The sequence below is a fragment of the Gambusia affinis genome, linkage group LG10, assembly GCF_019740435.1.
Source record: "Gambusia affinis linkage group LG10, SWU_Gaff_1.0, whole genome shotgun sequence".
NCBI classification, from domain to species: Eukaryota; Metazoa; Chordata; class Actinopteri; order Cyprinodontiformes; family Poeciliidae; genus Gambusia; species Gambusia affinis.
In genome coordinates this window covers 14,028,174-14,053,363 of record NC_057877.1, presented here as the reverse complement: position 1 = coordinate 14,053,363, position 25,190 = coordinate 14,028,174, and the positions used below count along the sequence as shown (strand labels likewise).

General features: G+C 38.4%; 1 protein-coding gene across 1 annotated transcript in view; it reads left to right on the top strand.

Annotated features, from left to right (window-relative positions):
* The window catches only part of faf1 (Fas (TNFRSF6) associated factor 1), a 70,629-nt gene that overhangs the window by 36,424 nt on the left and 9,015 nt on the right, over nucleotides 1–25,190 (top strand). Inside the window, exons 9-18 of the mRNA XM_044129974.1 lie at nucleotides 1,066–1,161; nucleotides 1,263–1,386; nucleotides 1,478–1,541; nucleotides 1,655–1,778; nucleotides 9,496–9,572; nucleotides 13,832–13,968; nucleotides 14,047–14,135; nucleotides 17,764–17,844; nucleotides 19,014–19,091; nucleotides 23,273–23,488. Of these exons, the coding sequence (XP_043985909.1) occupies nucleotides 1,066–1,161; nucleotides 1,263–1,386; nucleotides 1,478–1,541; nucleotides 1,655–1,778; nucleotides 9,496–9,572; nucleotides 13,832–13,968; nucleotides 14,047–14,135; nucleotides 17,764–17,844; nucleotides 19,014–19,091; nucleotides 23,273–23,488 (1,086 nt within the window). The remainder of the gene's footprint in view (nucleotides 1–1,065; nucleotides 1,162–1,262; nucleotides 1,387–1,477; nucleotides 1,542–1,654; nucleotides 1,779–9,495; nucleotides 9,573–13,831; nucleotides 13,969–14,046; nucleotides 14,136–17,763; nucleotides 17,845–19,013; nucleotides 19,092–23,272; nucleotides 23,489–25,190) is intronic.

The following is a 25,190-nucleotide window of genomic DNA, read 5'->3' as shown; positions in this document are numbered from 1 at the left end:
CCATTTAGAAAAAGGTCAATTTAATCTCAATATAAATGCAGCTGTTCTGTGAGTGCCATCATCATGTTTTGTTTGTTTCTCTGTGTGCTCCGGTGGTCAAGCGATGACATTTCCTTGCCAATTTCACCATCACTTCTTTGTGTAACGACAGTAAAAATAAGTGTAAATAGTGTAATCATTAGTCAGCTCATAAGTAGGGTATGAAATGATTCAGTTTTCTGAGGCATTTTCCTAAACTGACAGGACAGGCAAGGGGAGTAATAACCAAACAAAAGAAGTAACTCTGGAGGAGCTGCAGAAATCTACACCTCAGGTAGGAACAGCCATCAGCTGAATTGCCCAGACTTGTACACAAATCAGACATTTTATGGAGGAAGAGCAAGAAGTCATTATTGAAAAAAAAACAAAAAATAAACATAAACAGTTTTACCTAAAGCATGTAGGGGAATCGACTAACATGGTGAAATGTGCTTTACTCAGTTAAGATTGGAGTTTTTGGCTTACATTAAAAAAAAATTTATTTTGCAGAAGACAAACACTGAAAATAATTAATTGGACATCTTCCTCACTGTAAAATATGGTGTGGGCAGCATTGTGCTGTTGGAAGACTTTTCGTTCCAGCAAGACACTAGCAAGGTGGTCAGAGTTGATGGAAAGAAGAAGAAAACTGTTAGAAAACACTGAAGTGGGGTAGGTTTCCCTCCAGCAGGACACAGACTCTAAAACGTGTGTCGAGCTTTAGTAATCGAGGACCAGTTTCAGATGATCCAACTATCTTGTGTTATTAGCACATCGTAAAAGTACCACCAGAGCTACAATGAAACGCTTTAGATGACCCAATTAAATTCCAGCCTAATTCCAGGAGATAATCATGGAAAATTTTGAAAATTGATGGTCAAAGACGTCACAGCATCTCCCGCCAGCCTGACTGAATTGGAGTTATCCTCACCACACTTTTAAGATATTTCTGCAATTTTTATAATTTTGGTTTATTTGTTCAGATTAAGCTGGTTAATTGATCTGTAAAACTAATGGTGCTCCTTTGTCCATGTTCCCTACTTTTAGATGACATTAGCTCTCTCTGGAATCAGCTACCCATGCCATCACCTCAGTGTTTGTCGAAGATCTTCACCAGCCAACGCCCAGGAACCCACAGAAGAAGTAAGTCAACAGAAAAGATCTAGCCTGGTCCTCACCTGTCTTGATTACTTCATCAGTAGTGCATGCAGGTTAACTAATATTTAAAAACTGAATGTTCACAGTGCACAGATGTTCATATGATCAGTGACAGCGAGGGGGACGATTTTGAAGATGCGTCAGAGTTTGGTGTGGATGATTCGGAAATGTTTGGAATGGGCACAACAGGCTGCCGGAAATCACCTATGAGTACGTATAGAAAAACAGTTTAAAAATACTTATTAGGCTCGTATTACAGCTCGGTTAGACAGATGAATTAATTTTCGTTTTCATTTTGCAGTGCCAGAAAACAGTGAGAACGAAGCGGATGCCTTACTTCACTTTACTGCCGAATTTTCTTCAAGGTGGGCATCTTCTCAAGTGATGATACGAAGAACCGATCTAAGCAAGAACCAAGACTTCTTTGTTGTAATGTCCAACCCAACTGATGAACTATTGTTTGTCTTGTGTGTCACAGATATGGAGAGACCCACCCAATGTTCTATATTGGGTCTTTGGAGGCAGCGTCTCAAGAGGCCTTCTATGGCAAAGCCAGAGATGTAAGTGAGCTGTTCTATTGTTCAGACCTCTTAGGAACAATTGTGATTTAAGGCGATACAGTATTTGGTTATATTGAACATGGAGTGTCCCTCAACACTGATGTCATTCTTACTTCCTGTGGTCTCGTCCCACGGTTATTGAGAAGTTATCTTTACTTGAAATAACACTGAGCAGGATATTATTCATTCTACATCCATCAGGGGATGGACAGCTTGACTCATTTCTTTACTTTTGTTGCTGAGCTCATGGGAACTTAAAGCTTAACAGTCATTGTTATAACTAAAGTCTGGACATAGCTGACTGTGTCTTTTACAAACCACAGCAGAGCTATAGTAAATTATTTTATAAATGTTTTGTAATTTGAGTGATGTTGAAAGTGTTACTTTGTCACAAACTTATGATCACCACTGTTTGTTTCTGACCTGGTTTGACAACAATGTACTAACATTGTAGTATATTGCTATAAATGTGGGGAAAAAAGGAAAAAGACAAAACTCTAAACAAGATTACTTGATAGGTTAAATAAAAGCAAGGCAATTTTAGTTATTAATGGCAGAGGCTTTGTTGAATTTTAATTATAACAAATCTTGCAGAAGATCAAAAGTTCACAAATTCTGGAGAAAAACTTCCTCAGTGTTTCTGCACAGTCTGAATTTAAAATTTAAATTATAAGAGCTATAATTAAATTTATTTTTTTTTTGGTTTAGAAGCAAGTTGTTTTTGCTCCCATGGCTAAATAGTTTCTCAAATAAATTATAAAATACTCTTTTTAATTCTCCTACAAGTTTTGGAACAGATGAAAGAATCCAGAATTAGTTTTTTTTTTCAGCTTCACACATTTCAGTCTATTTTTGCATCTGTTCCACATTTTTTGAAACTTAGTGCTTGGATTATATTAAATAAATATAGACGAATAAAACCCCCAGAAATTTATATTTTCATAATATTAGTAAATTTATATAAACCATTTTTTTAATAGAAGGTTGTCTCATAAACTCAATATGGCATCACATTTAATACAAATCTTAATAACTAAACATATTAATATACATAGAACTCAATAGAAGCGCCATTATTAAACTTGAAGCAGAATATTTGACGGCTGTCCCCACCTGTTTTTTTTCCCCATAATGCAACATTGATTTGATTTTATCAGAAGTTGCATTAACTTCTCAACCTGAAAGTCGAGCCTTTGTTTTTTGCTTCCTTCTTTGCCATCTTGTTTTTCCGCTTTTTTTCTTTTTAAGGATGCCTGTATCAACTGACAGCTTGTGTGGATTACTGGCCTTATTAGACTGAGAGGACACAGGAACATGTTTGGGGAAGAGGGAGGGTTCACATCGTCAGGCACAGAAAGAGCGATGGCGATAAAGATGACAGTGATGGCGCATTATTAAGAACATGTGAAATAAGAGAATGGGGCTAAAATGTCAGCTGGAAATGAGTCAGATGGGGAGGATGTGAGTTTGGAGGATGAAAGATGAAAAGAGGGTGAAATACACAAAAAAACTAAGAAAACATTTGGCATCCTGCCTTTTCCCCAGCTGATCCCTGCTTCTAAGCCAGCACAATATGGCTGATGTCTCTGGTGTTTGCGCGCTCTGCACCACTATCCTCTGTGCAGCGAAGGGGCAAGAAGTATTTATTTTCACAGTATTTTCTGAGTTTCATTTAGCCTGCCAACTGTGTTGTGGTTAAAGCGGCGTATCAATGGTGTTTATGTGCAAGACGCAAAAACTGAAGCAATCCTGCGTTTGTCTTGTTTTGTCAGCCTGGACAACAGGCCGACACAAGCTCATTTTAATGTTTTCATTACACCGTCTAGTGTCTCCAAATTACACAATTTCTTCATCTTATCGATTCAGCTACGTCATCGTTTGCTTCCATTTAAAAGGAGATCCAGGCTTTTTGTAATCATGGGAGGAAAGCCTACTTCATTAAGAGGATATTAGAAAAGGGCAGATCTGGCTGAAGAGAGACAACGTCTTGCTTTATAAACAGAGGAATCAGTCTCAGTCGCTCATAGCCTGGGAGAGGCTAATCACTAAGCAAAACACTACATTTGATGAAGTGTTTCTGAAGGTCTGTGTTGGGGCACTGTTGAGATAGACTCAATCCATCCTTAATGAAAATGCTTTGGGCTGCAGAGCTGAGCTGAACTCTCTCGGGGATTGATGGTTAGTCGGCACGTACAGAGTGATAGGCCACCCATCACTAACGGCGATCCTCGCTAAATCCCCATCAATGCAGTGGCTAATCACTCTAACCCCGCTCTCCTTCGCTCCTCTCTCCTGTCTGCCACACACAAAGACACATAAAAATTCATAGCCATGAAGAAGAGGGAGGCTCGGGGATTTATCTCTGCCAAGTATCCACTTCAGATCCCAGCGATCACCTTGAGGACCTGAGAGGAAACGGCAGCAGTCAGGCGGAGCAGAAATATGGATCTTACATGTCCTTAAATTCATCAGTCGGAGGAGTGTAAAAACCAAACCACAGCACTAAACTGTAGACTCCATATGAAAAAGCAGATTGATGAAATCATCGTGAATATAAACTTTTTTATCTTTCATTATTGCATGTGGAGGGATTTTTATATTCCATAAGATGCAACATAAAAATATTGCAAATTCTATAAATTATATTGCTGTTTAAGATCAATAAGTTGCAATGAACCTGCACATTTTTGCCACCTTCTGACTTTTATCCGTCATCACAACCTTGCTGAGCTCTAGCATATCTGCCTACATTTCTGTATCAGATCTGGGCATCAAAGACAGCAAAACTCAACCCAGCAGGCAAAATGCATGGAACTTTCATCCAAACAATCTTTTGAAATGTGAAGAAAGAGATATGTTGTTTAGTTCTAATGCAATTCAACTAATTGTTTCATTGCAGCGAAGAGAAATGGTTCTGATTGAAATTCTGCTTGACATTAAGTGCTGTTAGTTCATTTAAGGTTTTTATGTCTATGTGAACTTTAAAATAATCCTTTTTTTGATATCGGTCACAGATTTAGTCAACATTAGAGGTGTTCGTATGCATCTCAGAAAGGACAAAAAGAGGCCAGATTTCATCTAAAATACCAAAAATACAACTTCAAAATTCTAACATTGACAATGTAAATGTTATCAATGTTAGAGAGCTAGTAATTGTCATTTTTAAATGATTTACCGTTGGACGATATTCTTCAAATATTGGTTGGCTAATATCTTAGCGCAAAGCAAAAAATGGTGAGTGGGGAGGCAGGTATTTATTTTTTTATTGCTCCTAGATTAACAGCGACTCTTAAATCATTTGTAACTTTGTGAACAATGGGCTCCAGCCAACAGGTCGACAAACCATAAATGTCTCCACCAGACAGCAGCTCTGAGAGATGCTTTTTAATCTGTCTAGCATCTCCTTTAGAGATGCTAGACAGATTAAAAATTTCTTCTAGAGATGCTTGGATTTTGTCAGGCTGTTCTACACAGTATATTTTGAAGACCTTTTTTCTTGCACTATAATCCACAGAAAACAATCCATTCATCAAAGTAAAAGTAGTCGGTATATATATAAAAAAAAAAATCCTCCTCGAATCCCCTGTAAATAACGCTCTGAATCACACGAGTGTCAGGGAAAATATAGGGCTCAACACTTTGGTAGCGACTCTACAGCAGCTATTTTGATAAAAGAACAATATCAGCTGGTATTTTGGTTTCATTCAGCTTTTTCAGCTTTCTCTCTAGTGTGGAGCGCCCCAGCAGCCAATATTGTGTTGAATAACTTGTGGTATATAGAGGGAGATATTAGTTGGGCTGTATTGTGGGATCTATGCCATTTTTCATGCAGAGTGTATTTTCCTGTCTTTTTGAAAAGGGCACTGTGTGGGTATGTATACGTGATAATGAAAGTTAGGACCGTAGACAAGAGGAACTCTAGTCAGGTTTCACACCAAGTTTTAATGCAGCATGTAGTTTCCCTCACTATTAACCTTCAGAATAGCTCAGTGGGATACATTTTCATCTGCCAGGGAGTGTTTTTTTTATTTTTATTTTTATTAGACACTGTTTTCTGTTTGAATTTATTCAGATTTATAATTAGGGACATTAAGAAAATATGCTACTAAAATAAAGCAATTATTTCTAGGTATTTCTCCCAACATTCTCCTATCATTATGTTGTCCATCATCTATCAGGAGAGACCTGAAACGTTGTTTGCTGAAACATGTGACTTTTTTCTTTGTTTGTTTGTAGTCTCTACTGAGTTAGCATTTCTAATTGCATACGGCTGTGAAATTATTTCTCATTTGTGTCTTGCTAGTTTTCCAGGAGCCTGTGTCCACCTGCCTGCAAGGTTAAATAAAAATGATTTTCTTCCATATAAATGCTACAGAAATGAGAGATGTCACATTCACTTCAAATAAAATTATCCTTACTTACATTGAATAATGCATATTTTATTCTGTTTCTTGAGTCAGTTTGACCCACCCACCACTGAGTGGGGCTGGGTGTTGGTCCAAACATTTTAAATTATCTTATTTAATTTTCAGTCAAACTCAAAAATGTGGAAGAATTTCACATAAATTAGGGCTGTTGACTAGATACTCCAAAAATAAATGTAAAAGTTCATATAATTAGTTAGAGACAAACGAGGTCAAAGGCAGAATTAGTTGATAATTTTATGCTACATTCTTCACAACCAGTCAAACCACAAAGAAAACAGTGAACTGAAAAGTGACAATAGAAAACACAGTTTGAGTTTATTTTTTGAAGGCCTTTCTGTCTGAATTATTTGTCTACCTTCTAGCCTTAGAAGGTCAATAATATCATGACACTATTCTTGTAGCTCAAACCCATCATGTAATCTTAACAATATTCATGAAAACTAACTTTTTTATAATCAACTGGCCCTATAATTTCTGATATAATTTGTAGTGAAATGGGTTTAAAATGCCATTTTTGTGATTAAGTATCTCTCACACTCTCTCTCACACATAATGTCTCTGCATTCAATATAAGAAAAATAATGACAGATGGCAGAAAGCCTTGTTAAGGCACCTGTATTGTTAAAATAAATATATGACAGGTTGAATACTACAAATTTAAAGTCGGACACAAATTTAAAAATATGGCGCACTTCTGTGTTATAAAGTGTACAAAAAGATGCAGAAGTATAAGTATAAATGACTTAATGAGATGTGTGGTGATTGTTTTTGTTGGATTCTATTAGCATTAATACCCGTTTCCCATAACCTGCTTTAGTAGATCTCCTGGGATGAAGATGGAGACAACTATGTGACACATTATCCCTTTTGAGAAAATCCTTGTAAAGATTATTAAATGTTCAATGTATCCACGAAGTAGAACAGTATTGAAATCAGTTCGTCAGTATCGGCAGCTTCATAAAATCAGAGGTCAGACTTTGGCCTCAAATTTTCTTTTTGGTGCAGAATCTTTTTACTGTATTTTCTGAAAGGACACATGAGGCCTAGACATGATGTACCTGATATCTCTGTTGTGTTTTTGGCAAAAAATTTTTACATTGAGGTGATATTGTAGTTTTGAATTTTTTAATTCCCCCCTGGGCATCTTCTTCACACCTGACCTCCAGGTGCCCTACTGTCCCCTACTGGCAGGAGTTTGTTCATCTGTTTTACCAGTGAAGTTAGTTTTCAGTCTTCAGTCATATTTTTTTTTTATAAAATCTTGCTAAATATCAGAATTACTCTTTTTTTAATTTTTTTTTATTGATATACATCCTCTGAGGAACATTTTAACTGAATGTCATTGCAATGTTGTTGGAAGTGAAAAAGGCCTACCTAAAGACATAGACATTTGAATTGTGTGATAAAGTTGTTTGGATTGATAAAAAGGGCTTAGAAAGGATCACTTTTAATGAAATTTCTGCAGATTAATTTCTGAAAGGATGAAGTTTAAATCATGCACAGAGACCTAAGCGTCATCAGCTCCGTACTGTGTAAAATCTTTGGTCACTCGCTCTCACAAAGCGAGCTTAGATTGCGTTGAACAGGTGTGAGGAAGGGCTATGGGGTCGCTATCTTGCTCAGGTTGGACCTAGTAATTTAGCTGAACGGAGGGATTTGCTCCTCCCTGCTAAGACAGGCGACACAAAAGATCTCACTTTGAAAGTGGAGAGGGAACAGAGGGGTATGGACAGTTTAACTAAGATGAAGGAGTTCAGTTGGCCAAAATGCCTACTTTGATTAGTCTTTACACTTGGTCTAATTGAGCATGCATGTTTGTGAGCATAAATCCTTCTTTGCCTGTGGGTTCAAACTTAAATTCAGGTTGGGACACCAGTATTCGAGTGTGTATCAGGTTCTTTTTTTTCCCCCTTCCTCTCTGGTTGTAAAACTCTCACTATCCTCAGACTCATTCCTCCCTCTAGACTGAATTTGCTTGTCTTCTCAGCATGAGTGTTTAATCTTTTCAGGCTGGTGAATCGGCCCAGTGAATGAGTCCCCAGGTCCTTCTCTCTAGGAGCCCTGGAGATTATTCTAAAGCACTAATCGTTGAGCAAACACAGCAGTGCTCTCCCATTCCCATTCTACACAGGCCACAGTATAGCACAACTTCTTCTTTCTCTTCTCTTCACATCTTACGCCCTGTGTAGATTTCTTTGCTTTCTGGCGCACGTAGCCTAGATTACTGCTCCTGAGAAACAGGGCCCTTAACTCCCACCATCGCAGCCCTGCTTAAAATGAACCAGGCACAGACTGAGAGTTGTTCGTGTTTGTTCTTTTATACGGCGCAAAGTGACATGTAATTTAAAGAGCATTATTTCCAACATTGTCCCCTCAAACCCTTTACGTTTGTGGGTGTGTTTGTTTTTTAATTAGATTGTCAGAAGGGAAAATCTAGCGGGCTTATATGTTGGTGTCAATATCCTCGGATTTGGAGCTTCGTCAATATTGTCTGGCCTTGCTGCTACTAACCTGAGCAGGCTGCTGGCATTTGGTATAAAATAAATAGAGTGATTTGTCTGTTTTGTTTTTGCTATATCTGCCTCGCATCCAAGAGAAGTTTTATTTACACCGCTTTCCACTTGATTGTGTCTGCTATTTGCTGTTTTTGTCGGCTGTGCCCTTGTTATGAGCTGCTCAAATCTCTTCACCTAATTGTCTTTAATGTCGATTCATGTTCCCTCGCTGTCTCTTCAATATGGAGGCACCCATATGTAGTGAAACGATGGCAAATAATAGATTAACCTAATTTAGAGCTGCACCAGTTGACCATAGATTATGAGGGAGTAATATTTTTCTGATCAGTAATCTGCAGGTCCGATACTGTTCAGCACATTCACACTAATACATTTCTGCCATTTTCTGTCTATAAATCCGTGATGAAACCGGATCACGGTTTTGGTTGAGTGTAATAGAGGTTATAAAAATGAGGGACATGCACTATATGCATGAATGAGATTAATGTGTTTCTTCATTCATTTTCATTTGGAGTCAAACATAGTATGACTGTAAGTATTATCTGACATCTCTGTCTTTGAACCGGTCAAAATCAGCCCAATCAATGCATCTCAAGACTAAAAAACCTAATTTATGACTCTGTGTCATTCTGTTTTTTATAAGGTATCCAAATGGATTTTATTATCTAAATGGCAACGATTTTCTCTGTTTTTATGCAAGTTAAACATTGTTTCTTCAGAATATTAGTTTTAGTTGCTTTTTACAAATGAATGAAAACAAAATCTCTGCTGCCCATGGCCACTGCACTGTGCATGTCTGCTTATTCTAAAAATGAGTCTTCTTCCATCTCCTACCTGAGCCAGAACTTCATCACATGGGCCTGGGATGTCACTAAAGAAGCTAACAAAGCCAGGTATAGCATCAGAATCCTCTTTGTTTCCATGGTTATGGCTTGTCCATTCAGAATTAATCCCATATGCATTTCCTGTTTAAAGAAAAGGTGATATAATTGATTTTCATTGATTTACTTGATACATTTAATTTGAAAAATGTTGCATAAAAGATCTTTGTTTTGAAATTTTAATGAAAGTTTAAAAAGTTCACGCTTTTTCTGGTAAGCTTCATAGCGTAGCTTCCTTTATGATCAAGCGCTTTATATATGTCAAGGCCAAACAATAACACCAAATAAAAATCAGATCCAATCGTTTTAAAGTTGAGTAAAAGTTACGCCTCCAGCAAACAATCACATTATTTACCAGGTTAGTCCTAAATTGAAGCCTCTTTCCAAAACTTAAAGGGAGCTAAAGTTGGACTCATGAACAGTCTCTTTCACTCTACTGGTCAGGGGGGAAAGTTACCGTCCACCTTATCGACAGACCATCGCTCTGATGGGAACACACACGGTGTCAAAGTGAGACGATGTGTTTGGTTAATCAAGGATGTTTGAGTATTATTAGTGGCTTCCAATCATCTGTTCATGTTTTCATTGCTGCTTCAACATAATGACCACACTTGTTTTCTTGTTGGACTGATTTGTAAATGTTTAGCTGTATAACTGCTGGCTGCACCAGGAACCTTTGGAAACATTAAATCATGTACTGTCGATGAAACGTCAGAGATCACAAAGCGTGCAGTAGAAATCAGTTAAGATGTCTTCACCAGTTTCACTCTCTCTTCAGCTTCATTCTGTGTTTTGAAGCTTGGAGGTTGCGTGCTAACAAAAGGCGTTGTGTTTGCACGGCGAGGCCCCTGATTGGGCATTTTGACTGAGCTGTCTGAATAGAGGGTCAGTGGGAGATGAAGGACTCCCTTGGAATCCAAACATCTCTATCACGGCATTTATCCTGAAAGTCCAAACGTCTGTGCACTGTTTTAGTAAAGTGCTGTTTGGCTTTTGTTTCCAATCCTTTTTTTTTTTGTATTAAACAGTAGATTGTTTTTTTGAATTCATTTTTTTGTTGTTATTTCTCTGGTCTAACATCCTCCCCCTCTTCCCTAAACTTGCTGAGTTAAGCCTGCCCTCTGGTAGTAGCCACTTAAGAAAGACTCGCACCCTGACCTTTTCCCTCCATTATTTCTTTTAAGGAAACTCCCTCCTTCCTTCATTCCGCTCTCCTTTCTCTCCGATTGGCCTCCTTTGCTTTTTGCCCCAGCTGAGCCTTTTTATCGCACATTAAAAGAGAGGCAACATCTGGAGCTTTTCAAGGCACACAGCTAGTCGCAGCTTTGCCGCTAACGCATGCTTGCACTTGTGCAGGCTAACCCGCTCACAAATGCACGGCTGCTCTGCATTCTCACGCTCTCTGGCCGATCCAGACTGACTGGTGATTGGCATTAGTCACACAGGCTGTTAGAAAGGTATCCTAATTGTGTGAGTGATAAACCTGCTGACACTGGAATGTGCTATTCTTCACAGGCTTCCTTGGCAAATTATTAATTATGCATAAAAGCGGGGCTGGTGATTGGATGCCGGGGGTTTTTTCAGAAATGTGGGAAAAGAATTGTACAGTCAGTATTCTGTCTCACGGGGCCTTACAAACACGATAATACCCCATTTAAGGTTTTCACCGTTTTCTCACGTTACTGCCACAAACCCCAAAAGCATTTTTCATTTTGTGTAATAGAACTAATCAAAGTAGTTCATAATTGTGAAAGGAAACTAAAATAATAAACGGGTTTCCAACATTTTTAATAAAAATCTGAAAAATCTGACATGTTTGTATTCAGCACGCTGTTCCTCGTCTCCCCTGGACTCCCTCCGGTTTCCACCTTATTGACAGGTTTTTTGGAGAACATTAGCGAATAAGAAGAACACAGCAGACGGGTTTGGGTGAAAGATGTGAAGACGTTACATCAGAATTAGATTTTAAATAATATTCTAAGCTTTTAGCATTTCTTGGCACACTGTGAAGGACTCGTCGGGCAGGTAGAGTATTAATCATAGAACATGATTCTAGAATCATGTTCTATGATGCAATGAATCTGCAGAGGTTCATTGCTTAGATGGTAGTATCTGTTCTAGGGGAAAGTATTAGACACAGACTCCACAAATGTGATGTGATGACAGTGTGGGTGCAAGAGTTCAGCAGTGACATGGAAGGTGGTTACGTTTATTTACTTCACTGTACATAAAGTAATTTGTTGTTGGTCTAGTGATAAAAAAATAAAACTTTGCAGTTAAAATTATAATTGCAGTCTCTAACAGTTCAAAGCTATGAATACTTTTTCAAGGCACAGTATTTTAAAGGCTCTCACAGGGGTATATGTTCATATTTAAAATATTTTTTTTGTTGTTCTTCCTCATTTTTGACCCACACAGTCTTCTGACAGTGTAATTATTCTGCAGTCCTAAAGTGAAAACTGAAGGCTTCACTTCTCACAGGCCAATTTGCACACCTGTTCAGTATACCTGACTACTCTTCTTGACATACGCCGACCTGAAAACATAACTGGCATAGAGGGAGAACAAAATGTCACATTCAAATCAAAACTTGTCCATGTTAGCTCTGAAACAAAGTGTGTATGACACAGTGAGCTATCGGAGCATCCGGTTCCCAGACTGCTCCCATACAGGTGGCTTGCAGAAACATTCCCCGCAGTGCTACTGTACTAACCTGATTCATCAGCTGCTCACTGGAGCAAACGTCAGCTGCTGCCTGTCACTTCATATCTTAATGCATGAACTGGGCCTGATGAAATGTGAGGCGACAGCGCGGGGAAACATTAACTATTTTCGCTGTAGAGATAAGTACAAAGAAAATAAGATGGGATGGGTGACAAATTAGAAGCTGTCAATCACGTTGTCCGTTGACACGGAGTCAACGTGTCTGGCTGCAAGTTTTGTCCGGTGTTTTCTTTCATGTTTCATGGAGTTTTAGTGGACTTTGTGTGGACTCAATTACCTTCTTTACCATGTTAGATTAATCCTGGATGATGTTGCTGAACTGCTCACCTCACTTCCTGGAGCAACTCTGCTTCCTCTTCACCTCAGTGTTGTGTCCGTACTGGTTTTCTACCCGAATACAAAAGTGTTTTAAGTTCTAGATGCATCTTAAACCACAGTGGAAATGTAGTCTACGTGGGCCGTGTCTACTAGTTGTACAGTTTTGATGTTGCTGTTTTTTCTGTTTTCATTCGGGGAGACTGACTTTCTTCAATTTTGTGCTGGAAACCAAAGCAGCTTGGCTTGTGCTTGGTTAGAGCTTTAAGATTAGGTTACCCTTCAAGTTGTTGTCCATTGTTCTCTGGCCTTTCATTACAGGTTAGAGTTTCCCTGTGGGCTATTGTTATGGTGCGGCTGGGTCGAGGGCTGAACAGGGACAAATGTCAGATCAAAATGATCCATAAGATTAGAGTGACCCATCTCTTTCATTGCAAGTCAAGGGTGACTCTGAGTTCATTTGGGAAAGTTGTGACTGAATTACAGCCCGGAGCACTTTTCTTCCCCTGGTTTTTTACTATTACATCCTAGTTTTTGGAGATTATCACTATCACATGGAGATTTGGTGCTCAATTTCTCAGCTTGAAAGTTGGTCAAGCAGCTTCTATAGCTGTGACTTCATCTTTAATGAGTTACACCCCTCTCTCAGGCAGCTGCCTTTCTATCTATGCTCTCTCTCTGACCTGCCCCCCCCTTCCACCCATTCCATTACTTCTCCATTTTACCACTCAGTTATTAAAGTAGATCTTATTAAAAGGCGGGAGAAAAAGCTAATCTATATTTGCATTCAGTCTATAGCAATTCATTAATATTATGACATTTACAGGGAGCTTGGCGGGGCCCCGGCTGCCGGCTACCCTTTTCCCTCTGAAATGTTAATTTAAAAAGTTCTGTCTTTGTAATGGAATAAGAAATCCTCTCTTGCCCTATCAATTCTGGGCGCCTGGTCAGGAATACTAATTCATCTATGCTTCCAATTGAGATAGCATGTCACTCTGATGGAATAAGAAAAAGCCGAATTGGTTTTAAAGTCCTTAATACCATGAATTGTGTGTGTTTTTCATTTCTCAATGCAGGCTGAGAAGAGCGTACCAGTTCCATTTGTTGTGAATAATACGTGTGCATACTTGTGAATTTCGTATTTCCTTTTCGTATTATTTAAAGTTACAAATTCTGACGAGGTGATTGCATGTCTAAGCAAATAGGCTGGAGTGTGTTTCTTTGTTTTTCAGACTTCTCACCATGTGTACGAGGCACTTTGGCAGCGTGGTAACACAGACTATACGGACATACAAGACAGACCAGTTCCCGCTGCTCCTTATAGTTATGGGCAAACGCACATCCAACGAAGTTCTAAATGTTATTCAAGGTGAGTTACAGAGAAATGTCTTCATTAACTTTAAAAAACCATGTGCTGGAGATTTCATTTTTAAAAATTTTTCTTCAGGCAATACAACGGTGGACGAGCTGATGATGAGGTTAATGGGAGCGATGGAGATTTTCACAGCACAACAGCAAGAAGACATCAAAGATGAGGTACAACTAAAGCTTGTGAATTTGATTCGAAAGTCTTCGGTTTGATCTCAGAAGTGATTTTTAAAAGACTGAAAATTAATTATATCACTTAAAAAGCAAGTCGAAATTCAAGTTTGTTTGCTATTCTTCCAGTTTATGAAGCCTTACTAGGGTTGTTTCAATTTGTTATGTTTTGGAGACGTATTAAAGTGTGTTGGGAAGGATTTAAGTCATTAACTGTGGTTCAGTCCTACATACACAACTTTTTGTCAGGCTTTCAAACTCCATGACAGTTTTTTAACTACAGTATCTACAGATGACAGCTTGTCACTCTGGATTAGTTGTTAAATATTAAAAGAGTCAGCCAACCAAACTGATTCACTAACAATGTGGTTGTGAGATTCAGAACACCTTTGTTGCATGAGTTATGATCAGCTAATGGGTCTCTCGCTCACACACACACACGCATGCACGCATGCACACACCCTGAGGGTTAAACTTGTTCCAGTTAGTTCCTGGTACTGAGCTGCAGCTTTTGTCTCTGTGTTGTTAATATTTGAACAATTTACTGGCTTCTTTTGGATTTGTCACTGTTGGTGAAAGACAATCATTAGTGACAGCTTATAGCAAGAGGAATGTACGTGCAGTGTTTCCTACGCCCAGAATGGTTAGTTTGAGTTTTATTATTATTGTTGCCAAAGGGAAAGCAGTTTATTGACATCAAGAGGATACTTTTCTTATTTTCAAAGACATGAGCGTGTTTTTCTACAATATCCATCCTCTTTTTGGGTAAAATGCTCTGCAAGCAAAAAGTCTTCAAATGTTAAATATTGTTCAAACACAAGCTGCTGCACCCGAGAAGTGCAGAGAGTAAACACTCTAAAACTGGCATGAAACGAAGACTTAGCATTTCACAGAATGGTTAAGAGGATCTTAGGAGACATTTGGTGCGGGTGGCACTTGGTGGTATGTACACATTTTTGTTTCAACCAAAGAGCTATTGACATGTGACATATTCAGTCTGGCAGATTTTTCAATTCTTTTTTTTTTCTCCAATTAATTTGTTTTGCCGTTTTCTATTATTTCTACTTCCTGGAATATGAAAGCAATCAGTTTTTCCGTGTTAAAAATGTAAATCAAAGATATTCTGAGAAAAACGATTGTTACGGAGAAAGGATCTTCTTTGGGGCAGGATGAGAACCTTTCCCAAGTTCAAGTGTTTTGGGGGCTTGTTAACAAATGAGGTGGATTAATTAATGGATCTTCTTTGTGTTACACATAACTCACAAAATGAAATATTTAAGAGGATAAGTAACAATGACAAAATAGGTAATTGTTTCTATGTTAATATGTTCATTAACCTTATTACTTCAGTTTTCTTGAAATGAAAGGGCCACCTTCCTTTCGTCAGTGAATGAACTCTTCTTCAACTTTGCTCATTCTGTCCTTCTTGCCAAAGAACGTATTGGTGAAATTCCTTGTTTTCTTGGATTTCTTTACCTTCTTTTCCAGTGAATACTCAGACTGAGACTCACTCAACCCAGGCATAACTCCATGACTCTTCCTTCAGTGTCTGTCTGAATCTGTAGCAGCTGCACTTTGACTTCAAGCAGCCTTAGTGAGACTACAGTCATTCCTGGGGTTGTCTGTGTTTTAGCTTAGCGGTTATTAACTGGATGACTATTCAGGTTTTGTGGTCTGCATCTGTCAGCGCTACACGTTTTTTCAGGCCATTCTCAGGTCATGTTGCATAAACATGCTATAAAGTGTGAAAATAGTCTCCAGACATTATACTGGAGGGCTCTTGTACTGCACATTCATATAAAAACATTCTCTGTTTAAGAAGTCTTAAGAAGTCATTTTTGTGATTTTATGATGTAAAGCACTTTAAAATGCCTTGTTGCTGAAAGGTGCTATGCAAATAAAATTGGATTGATTGATTAATAAATTACTAATCAGAATTTCTTAGAAATTTGGACTGACTTTTTTTAAATTTAAAAAAAAAAGCTGATGCTTTGTTTACCTTTATTTTTGTCAAATTACTGGTTAGAATTTGGAGAACCCTGCCTTTTTCATAGAGATTAGGTGACCTTTGTTGTTTTGGATGAATGAATGAAAATATTTATTTTAAGCTTTTTTTTTACACATCTTACCCAGGAATTGCAGCAAACTTGTCTGGATTTGTACATACACAAGAGTGCTTTGTTGACTCGACTCATTATGAGAACAAAGAATTTGGGTCCTGAAATTGATCTTTAATTCTATTTAATCTTCATTTATCACATATGTCCTTTCCCATCTATATTTTCTATAATTCCAGTTTTGTTGGTAAGCTGTGAATATTGGTATACATTTTTTTCTATCAAAATTTTATTGTTCAGAGATAAAGAAGAATCCTTAACCAATTAGTGAAAATGTCACATAGAAAAAAATGACACTGAAAAAAGGCCTAATGTTTTCCACAAAGTAAGACAACATTTTCCAGATCAGAGTTTTATATGTAGACTTAAAATACTATGCAAACCATTGTATTCTTTTTTTTATTTACATTTTCAGCAGCATCCCAACTTTTTCTGGAAGCAGCTTAATCTCTGAGCCACTTGGTCCCAAAATTGAAAAGCAAATTAAGAAGAGCCGTTCAAATTTCTTATTTTGTTTGCAAACATTGAATGTGTGACAGCTTGATATTTTTTTTTTTTCCCCTCAGTACCAAGTGTATCATCAACACTAAAAGATGCCACATGTTGTGCCAACTTGAACAGTAGCCATGATTTAATTGTGGAAAATCTGTTTCTTTTTTCTTTTTTCTCCAAAGTTAAAGCTCTCAGAATCACAGTCTTTGTTCTGATACATGTTAGAGGAACATTTTGCCTCATGATTCTTCTAATTGATGCATTAAAAGTATTGGAAAATGTTTAACAAGTGCTAAAGGGAGTATCGTACGTCACACACTCTGACCTGTTTGCGTGACTTGGGGTCAGTGTATTGATGGCAGGCACTTTTGAAGCTTTTGTCCCTCTCTGCCATTCTTTTACAGTTTCCTTTCACTGTTCCTCTATTATGTCAACCCAAAGCACAAATGTATCGTTGCATTTTCTGATTCAATGCGACAATAGACGCTGCCATTTTGCTTAGCCGCCTAGCTGCACAGTAGCCATCTGATCGTCACAATGAGCGTACTTTGCCATATCCGGGTCGGCACACAGCATGGGCCTTCAGAAAACAGAAAACTAATGGCTGTGCAGTGTTAACACAATGGGACACTCGTATTCAGACCGAGTCTTTATGAAACACTTTGTAGCCACAGCAGGTAGAAAGAGAAAGGCCTCCTGTCCCCTTCCCTCTGTACAAACAGGAAGAGAGGGGCAGAAAGAATGAAAGAGAAAGGGAGGGTGAAACTGAGAATAGGAAACATAAAAGAGGTTCAGGGTCTGGTAAATGACTGCCCAGTCACAATGAAATCCCTTCTACTGCTACTCTTTCATACCTGATGTTTGTACGTAACCACACTTGACATGCAGCATTTTCTTTTGCCCCGGTTCTTCCTGGCTTCTATAACCGGCACCTCAGCTTAGATGCTTTGTTCTCGTTGTGTCCTTTATTATGTTGTTAGTTAAACAGGCCCAACTCTCTTTCTCCCTCCACCCAGGACGAGCGCGAGGCCAGGGAGATGGTGAAGAGGGAACAGGATGAAGCCTATCGCTTGTCTTTAGAGGCTGACAGAAAGAAGGTACGTCCAGAATAAAGAGGATTTGTTGTTTTCTGACTTTGAAGTGTTTCCACGTTTACTGTGTATTTGATTTTTTTCCCCCCCAGCCAAGGCACACTTTTTGAAGTTTTTGAGAGTCTGAATTTGTTGCATGATGATAGGCAAAAAAATATTTATGCCCCTTATCACGTTTTTTTCTCAATAAAATAACAATTTTTAATGTCCTTTATTAGGATTATATGTTACAGGCCAACACAATTATTTTTTTTAATTTTGAGTGAATAGACAATGACCCATTTTGTTTTTAAATTTGATGTGGATTTGTATGTAAATCCATCTGGAAGTATTTTTGGGTTTTCTTAATTTTTCCTCAGGCAATACAACGGTGGACCAACTGATGATGAGCTTTTTACATCTTGAGACAGCAGTTTTTGCTTATGTTTTAGATTTAACTTATAAAATATTCTTCCACTACAGTATGCATCGGAATATACCAGACCTGAAATTTAAATCTTTCTTGATTAAAAAAGAAATATTACTTTATTATTTTTTCTTCTTTTTTTCTTGTTGAGAAGTTAAACAATAGGTACATTTACATGGATATAAGTAATGCCATCAATTTTCTTTAAAAGTGCTTTTAGAATGACTTTCAGTGTTGGTTTTCTGAAACGTGGAACATTCTTCCAAATAATATGATCTTTGTATTGTTTGCGGCAAACTGCAAACAATACTACTTACTGCTTTCTTTCACCAACAGTCTGCTTCTTGCCACTATTCATATTTACTAATATGATCTCATCTGAGGTCAGTTGTTTGCATGTAGCGGTATCAGAGTGAAGAAAGCTATAAAAGCACATGCCATGCCTTTTCAATTAGTATTTGTTGAAATTTTGAAAACCCATGTATCATTTTTCTTTCGCGCCACTCTGTCTCATCAGACCTCAATAAAACACATTGAAATCGGTAGAAATACTTTTGCAGAGCACTCCATTACTTCATGTGTAATTCGATTTGTGTATTCTGGATTAAGGACCTTGTGCATATCAAAGGGAACCAGGTGGTTCAGATCACTGCTAAAACATGATTAATAATTAAACAAGGAAAAGTGACACAGTCTTGGTAGTCAACATAGCAGCCATTTGTGTTTTGTTGACCCATTTAATGATTTTTTTTTTTTTGTTCATTCCCAGAGAGAAGCCCAGGAAAGAGAAGAAGCGGAACAAGTCCGTCTGGAACAGATGAGAAAAGAGCAGGAGGAGGAGAAGGAGGTGAGAACAGAGTCTTTCCACCGTATTTTTATGTGTTTCTGAGCATGTGCTCTGATCGCTTAATTAGATTGTGGTTTCGGAGAACGCTGCCAGTCAATGGACCCTGTGTGGTGAGGTTTCACAGCCAGATATCTATTTCAAATGAAGGAAATATCCTAATTATATCCAGTGCTTGTTAATGTCACCTTCCATAAACACTGTCATTGTTCTGTATAACTGCTTTCTATTGGCAACGCAGACAACACCATATTCAAACCTAGTGGGACAAAAGACGGCAGCAGGTCGAGGAGACTGGCCGATGCACAAACAAATGCACAACCTAAGCAAACACGCATATTCACTCCAAAACAATTATTGTCTGCAAAATAGGGGCAAATACACACAGGCAGACACAATGACATGCGCACAGGAAAGTAATAATTGTCAGTAATGAAGGCAGCGATGTTGTTCAGTCCAGATTAATACAGTGTAGTCCTCACTGATTGTTGTTTACTCAACAGCAGAAAGCCCAAGGCAGGCACAGGTATTGGGTGACCCGGCTCGCTCAGATGATTCGTCACTTGAGATAAACAAATGACAACAAAAGAGCTCCCGACCCGGGCTTCTTAATTATATCACTGTAGTGTGCCAACAATGCACAGTGAAAACAGTACATAATACCATGAATGGTACACCTACTGTCCTTCATGTAGTTCTGCCGAAATTAATTTTGTCCTCACCCAACTTCAGTGGTATTTACTGCCGCTGCTCAGCTGACAGACTATTAAATGGCTTTTGACTTTATCTAACCAGCAGACACAGGGTTGGTTTTGTTCGTTTTTCTACATTTATTAATAAATTAACTCCACTTATGAGCTAGACGGCAAAAATCTTTCTCAACCCATGAAGAAGTGTAGCATGCATTCGATTACTTAAAACACAGCATTAAATCTCAATTTTAAAGACATAAAAACGTCCATTTGGAAGAAAGATGATCTGATCGGAGTTTTGTGATCAATATCTCTCCAGTTTTGTAAACCTGCCGATACCAATTTTAGCCATTCATGATTTTTCTTTTAGAACAGTGCGCTGCAAAAACACTGTAAAACAGGGTTTGTTATTCTAAAACAGAACAGGGCATTAACAGTTAGCATAGCTAGCATAATTAACTGTAAACAATAGACACTGTTTCTCAGAGATTTTTGGTTTTTTTATATATTATATACAGGTTTAAAACTTTACTGTAACACATTCAGGATTCTCTGGTTGGATTTCATTCCTTCTATATGAGCAGCAGCCTGAGTAGACAATATACACAGATACAGTCTACTGGTTGTCATATCTTTTGCATATTTTTTAAACTTCTCACTCATAGTGAGAGTTGCAAACTTTGAGTCTTCAGTCAGTTACAACTTCCCTTCAAAGAGTGTTGTTATTGATACAACCTGTCCCATTTATAATTCAGAAGGATTTCATTCAAAAATATAGGAGTAAATCTATTTAACAATGATAGAAGATGTTACAACTTTACTGGCTTTTTTCGTGTTCTGCTCAGCTGAGAAATCAATCTGCTTTACGTTTTATTAAAAGATAAAACCTTCACAAGCTTAGTAGACTTTACATATAAAATAAGTGGAAGCGAGTAAATTGATATGGCAAAAATTTTTAATTAAAGGCCAAATTTATTCTAATCTTTAATCAATGTAAAGTTGCTTCCCCTATCAGAACAATTAATAGTGGCTACTCTGTTGAAATGTTTATATTTTCTTTCTTAAGCAGTAATTACTTTTGTTCTATAATACATCTGCATTGTCACCTGACTCTTGAGTATGAACGAATGAGGAACAGCGTGTTCCACCCTTTTATAATTAGCGATTACATATTTTGTTAGTTTACAGTTTTCATTTGGGTCTTCTGAGATCTAGCGTGCTGTGGGTTGGAGGAAGTGCAGACACAACAAAAAGCTCAAGCTGCCACCAGAGAGAGGGCAATGCTAGAGGGAATGCTTTCCCTGTGATTTTGTGCCTTTGTGCAAAGAAAAGGGAGATGAAAGTAAGAGCCTCTGAATTATGGGCGGGGTTGTATGTGAGCTGGCATTATTATTTACCTCCTTCATGGGGTCTTAGCATACAGTTGTGTGGCTGTCAGGTGCTCCTCTTCCCCCGGCTCGTCATCTGTTTGCTCTCTGCGGTCAGCCGAGCGGAGCTGCTCACGCAGGTGAATAGACGGAGAGATGCTCCTGATTATTTGTGCCAGGCTTCCTGGGCCCGGCGACTGACCAAACGCGTGTACTGTGGTTTCTTGTAGGACGCTGTCTCCCTTGTGTGGGTGGATATGCTTCTCTGTGGTGCTCAGTCACTGCATTTAAATGTCCAAAATGCTCACTTCTGCCTGCTGTGTGTGCGGGGCTGTGTGTGTGTGTGTGTGTGAGAGATTCTGTCCCTGGGGACCCCTTTAACTCAGTCAGCATCAGCTCGTGTACCTGGGGGAGCTGATGGCGGAGCGGCACGCGCCCTACCCTGCCCACCCAACACCAGAAGCTGCTAATGAGCTACTGTTGTACACTCTTATGAAATATAATTGCATTATGGTGTGTAAATAAAGCCGGGGCTTGTTGTCACAGCATATGCTCCCCGGCTGGCCAAACAGGAACAACAAGCGGGAGGCGGGTGACGAGGAGGTTGAGGGGTGAGGAGCAGAGAGAAGTGGGACGCTCAGGGGAGCAGCTGAAGCACGTTTTTCTGGAAACTCTGGAGAATTGATTAGCTTTGCTGTGAAAGATGACAGTTGATGTTTGTCTTTGTGCATTTTGATCCACACAAAGTCTGATGTAGAACATATTGCCACATTTATGTATCTCTTACCACATATTTAACTGTATCAAACAAAACTCGAAACTGTATTTTATGAAGAGATACTCGGCAGCATCAGTCTCAATTTAGTAGAACAAGAAGTCAGGGAATGAAGAAAGTTCACGCTTGGTGCTTTTTATCATACTTATTTGAAACTTGGCAACCTTCAGAGCTACACGAGGCTTTGGGGAACAAGGTGAGACACAGGGCAGCTAATTTAATAATAATCTAAATACAACTGGGTTGATTAATTTATGTCAATCTACAGAGAATCAAACTTTATTTTACATGTTTTGATATTTAAACGGGAAAGGCATTGTGGGCTGAACATCAAAGTAACATAAAATATTCCAAACTTTATTTTTTATTTTTATTGTCTTGTCCTTTCAGCTCACAGACACCATACTGGGTCTGGTTGACTTAAAGTGTCAGAGGCAGATTTACTTTTCAACATGGAGAAAATTAGACATTCCCTGTATTTCACGCTGGTCAGACCTCGATAACCAAGGAAATCCTAACAGTGGTGACAAAGAAAATAGTAAAAGTGTTAATACTATATACAAACTCTGAATATTTGTTGCATTTTCTGTCTATAAATGAGTCTCTGCTGACAAAATTTGCCTAAGAAATAAAACTTCACTACTCAAATTACATTGAGTAGTGCTACTGTGCTGCTAAACACCACATATTAAGTATTGTCAATCAAATTTTTAGATTTTATTTACGTTGTCATGGAGCAAATAGTTGAACAGCAAAGTAGAATCCCAGGATACGTTTTTGTTTTTTCAAATATTGTCCATTAAAGTTTATCATTATCCTGGTAATGAGTTATCACAAAGTTTGTATTATTCACCCGGTGCGTGACGAACAATACCTCATTTCCCATCCATATTATTGTTTGAACAGGTTTTTCTTTGTTGCCAATTTTTTGTCGCATGTAGGTTTTCATATTAAGTGTCTTTTTGCATGTCTAAAATGTGCAACACCTTAAATTAGACCAGCCAGTCGTCCTTCACATGCCTGAACTTTGTTTGACATACAGCTAAAGGTAAGTAAACGCTTGTACGATTGTAAAACACTAAAAAGGCTATCAGTTTGTATAAATTGTTTTGATTTACAAGTCAAGATAATGCAATCTATGCTAAATTTGCTCTTAAGCTGTTAAAATAAAAAATTCTCTAAACAAATGTGATTGGCTTGTGAAAATGGGAAGCTATAGTTGAATCCAACCAGTACCTGAATGCAAACTTGTCTGCTGAGCACCGTCAATAAAATCATGTAATTACAAATTATAACAACAACTCTGGTTTAAATTTTTTGTTTTGTTTGTTTGTTTTGGGGTTTTTTCAGGCGATTCGTTTGTCGTTGGAGCAGGCTTTACCGCCCGAGCCTGATGAGGAGTCGGTAGAACAAATCAGCAAACTGAGAATCCGCACGCCGAGCGGCGAGTTTCTGGAAAGGCGTTTCCTGGGCAGCTGTCGGCTCCAGGTCCTCTTTGACTTTGTGGCCTCCAAAGGATTTCCCTTCGAAGAATTCAAGATCCTCACCACCTTCCCTCGTAGAAATGTGAGCATTCTGCATGTTTTCTTACCAATGTGAAATAACAATGTGGAAACTGAAAACTCTTGCTCATCTTGGTACATGTACAAATTGAATTTGGAGATCATTCGCCACCATTTACTGAATTTTTTTTTTTTTTTTGGTAAGCAGTTTTAAATTGCAGAAAAGAAACAAAGCAGAAAGAAACCCATTATACTTAACCAGGTTCATGTGTTTCACTTTTTATTATTTTTATTAACCGAAACCTCCAGGATGGCCTTTCTATTCTCATATTGTTTTGAGGTTTCACCTAAATTCACACAGCATTATCATTTGATCCTGGTATTTTCTCTGATTTAACACATTCAGCTGCAGTTTGGCTTAAATAATGTCACATTTTTCTCCTGCTGGCGATGCTTTTCTGCAGAACAGTTTGCCGAAGTACTTGGCTAACGTTAGTGTAGTAAGACTTGATGATGATTTAGTTTGGTAGAAGATTTTAGTGTGGTTATCACTTTTAAATCTTTAGAAAACGTTCTCTTGTTTTGAAAACTTTGTGGGGAATGGGAGTCACATTGCATAACTTTCGTAGATCTGAACTTTATCTACAGCCTTAAATTTAACATGATGAAATGTGTAGAAACTGTGATGGCAGTACAACAAAATAAATTTAAGTTTATTCAGGGATCCTGTTTCAAATGTTTAAAAATGTCTTTATCAGGACTCAAACTGGTTCAAAACATTCCTTCGGTACATTCATACGGTGAACATGCTCTTGCTTGCTGGAAACAGCTTAGATAAAATGCAAAAGAAATGAGGTCTAGGTGTTTTGGCTCATCATGAAGCCGCACAGGGAATTTGGCATTAGCGCTAAGGCTAACTGGTGGGGTAGCATGTTAAGCTGTACATTAGACATTACCAATAGAACAGAAACTCAAATGGTTTGTTAAATTTGATTGAAAACCGCTATTACAAAGATGTAAGTGCTTTAATCCTCCTTTCTGTTGTCCACTAGAACAGAGCTACACAGCAGGTTTTGACATATGTTAAGTTATAACGATCATCTCTGCTGGAAAACTCTTCCGCTGTAATTGGCTGTTTCAGTTGGACACGAGATAAATCACAGGCAAACAGCGGGGATTATGGTAAAGATAATCCGCTGTAATTTTCTGATGATTCAGTTTTTCTATCTCTTTTTCTCTTTCTGCTTCCATCTTAGTCCTGCTGTTTTACACTGTTGCAGTGCTGCTGCACTGGTGCCTTCGTTTTCTTGCTTCTGAGCTATTAAAACGTTGAGTCTGTCTCTGCGTCCTCCTGTTTCCATGTATTATTTAGTGAATATTAATTATTATCGGTCCGTTGTCCCTGCAATACAATTTGGCAATGTTAGGATACAGTTGTCAGCACTAACAGCAGTAGAGTCTCCTTGGCTCTTCTATTAATGCCTGGCAGCAGTCAGTTAGCTGCAACCAGTCATTAGAGGGCTTGGTCGCCACGCTCCGTGGTAGCGAGCTAATGAGCGCCGCTCTAACTACCAGTTTAATTAGCCATGCTGCTAGATTTCCATTAATCAGGACAGGAGTGCACGTTGAGGGGTGGCAGTGGTTGCAAAGAGGTGTGTGAGCGTAGGCTTGCCCAGGCAGAGCGCCATCGCCGTCTGCAGAGACCGTCAGGGCACAAACACCTAACACACACATTAACGCGCAGCTCACACTCCCGTTTCGTCGGC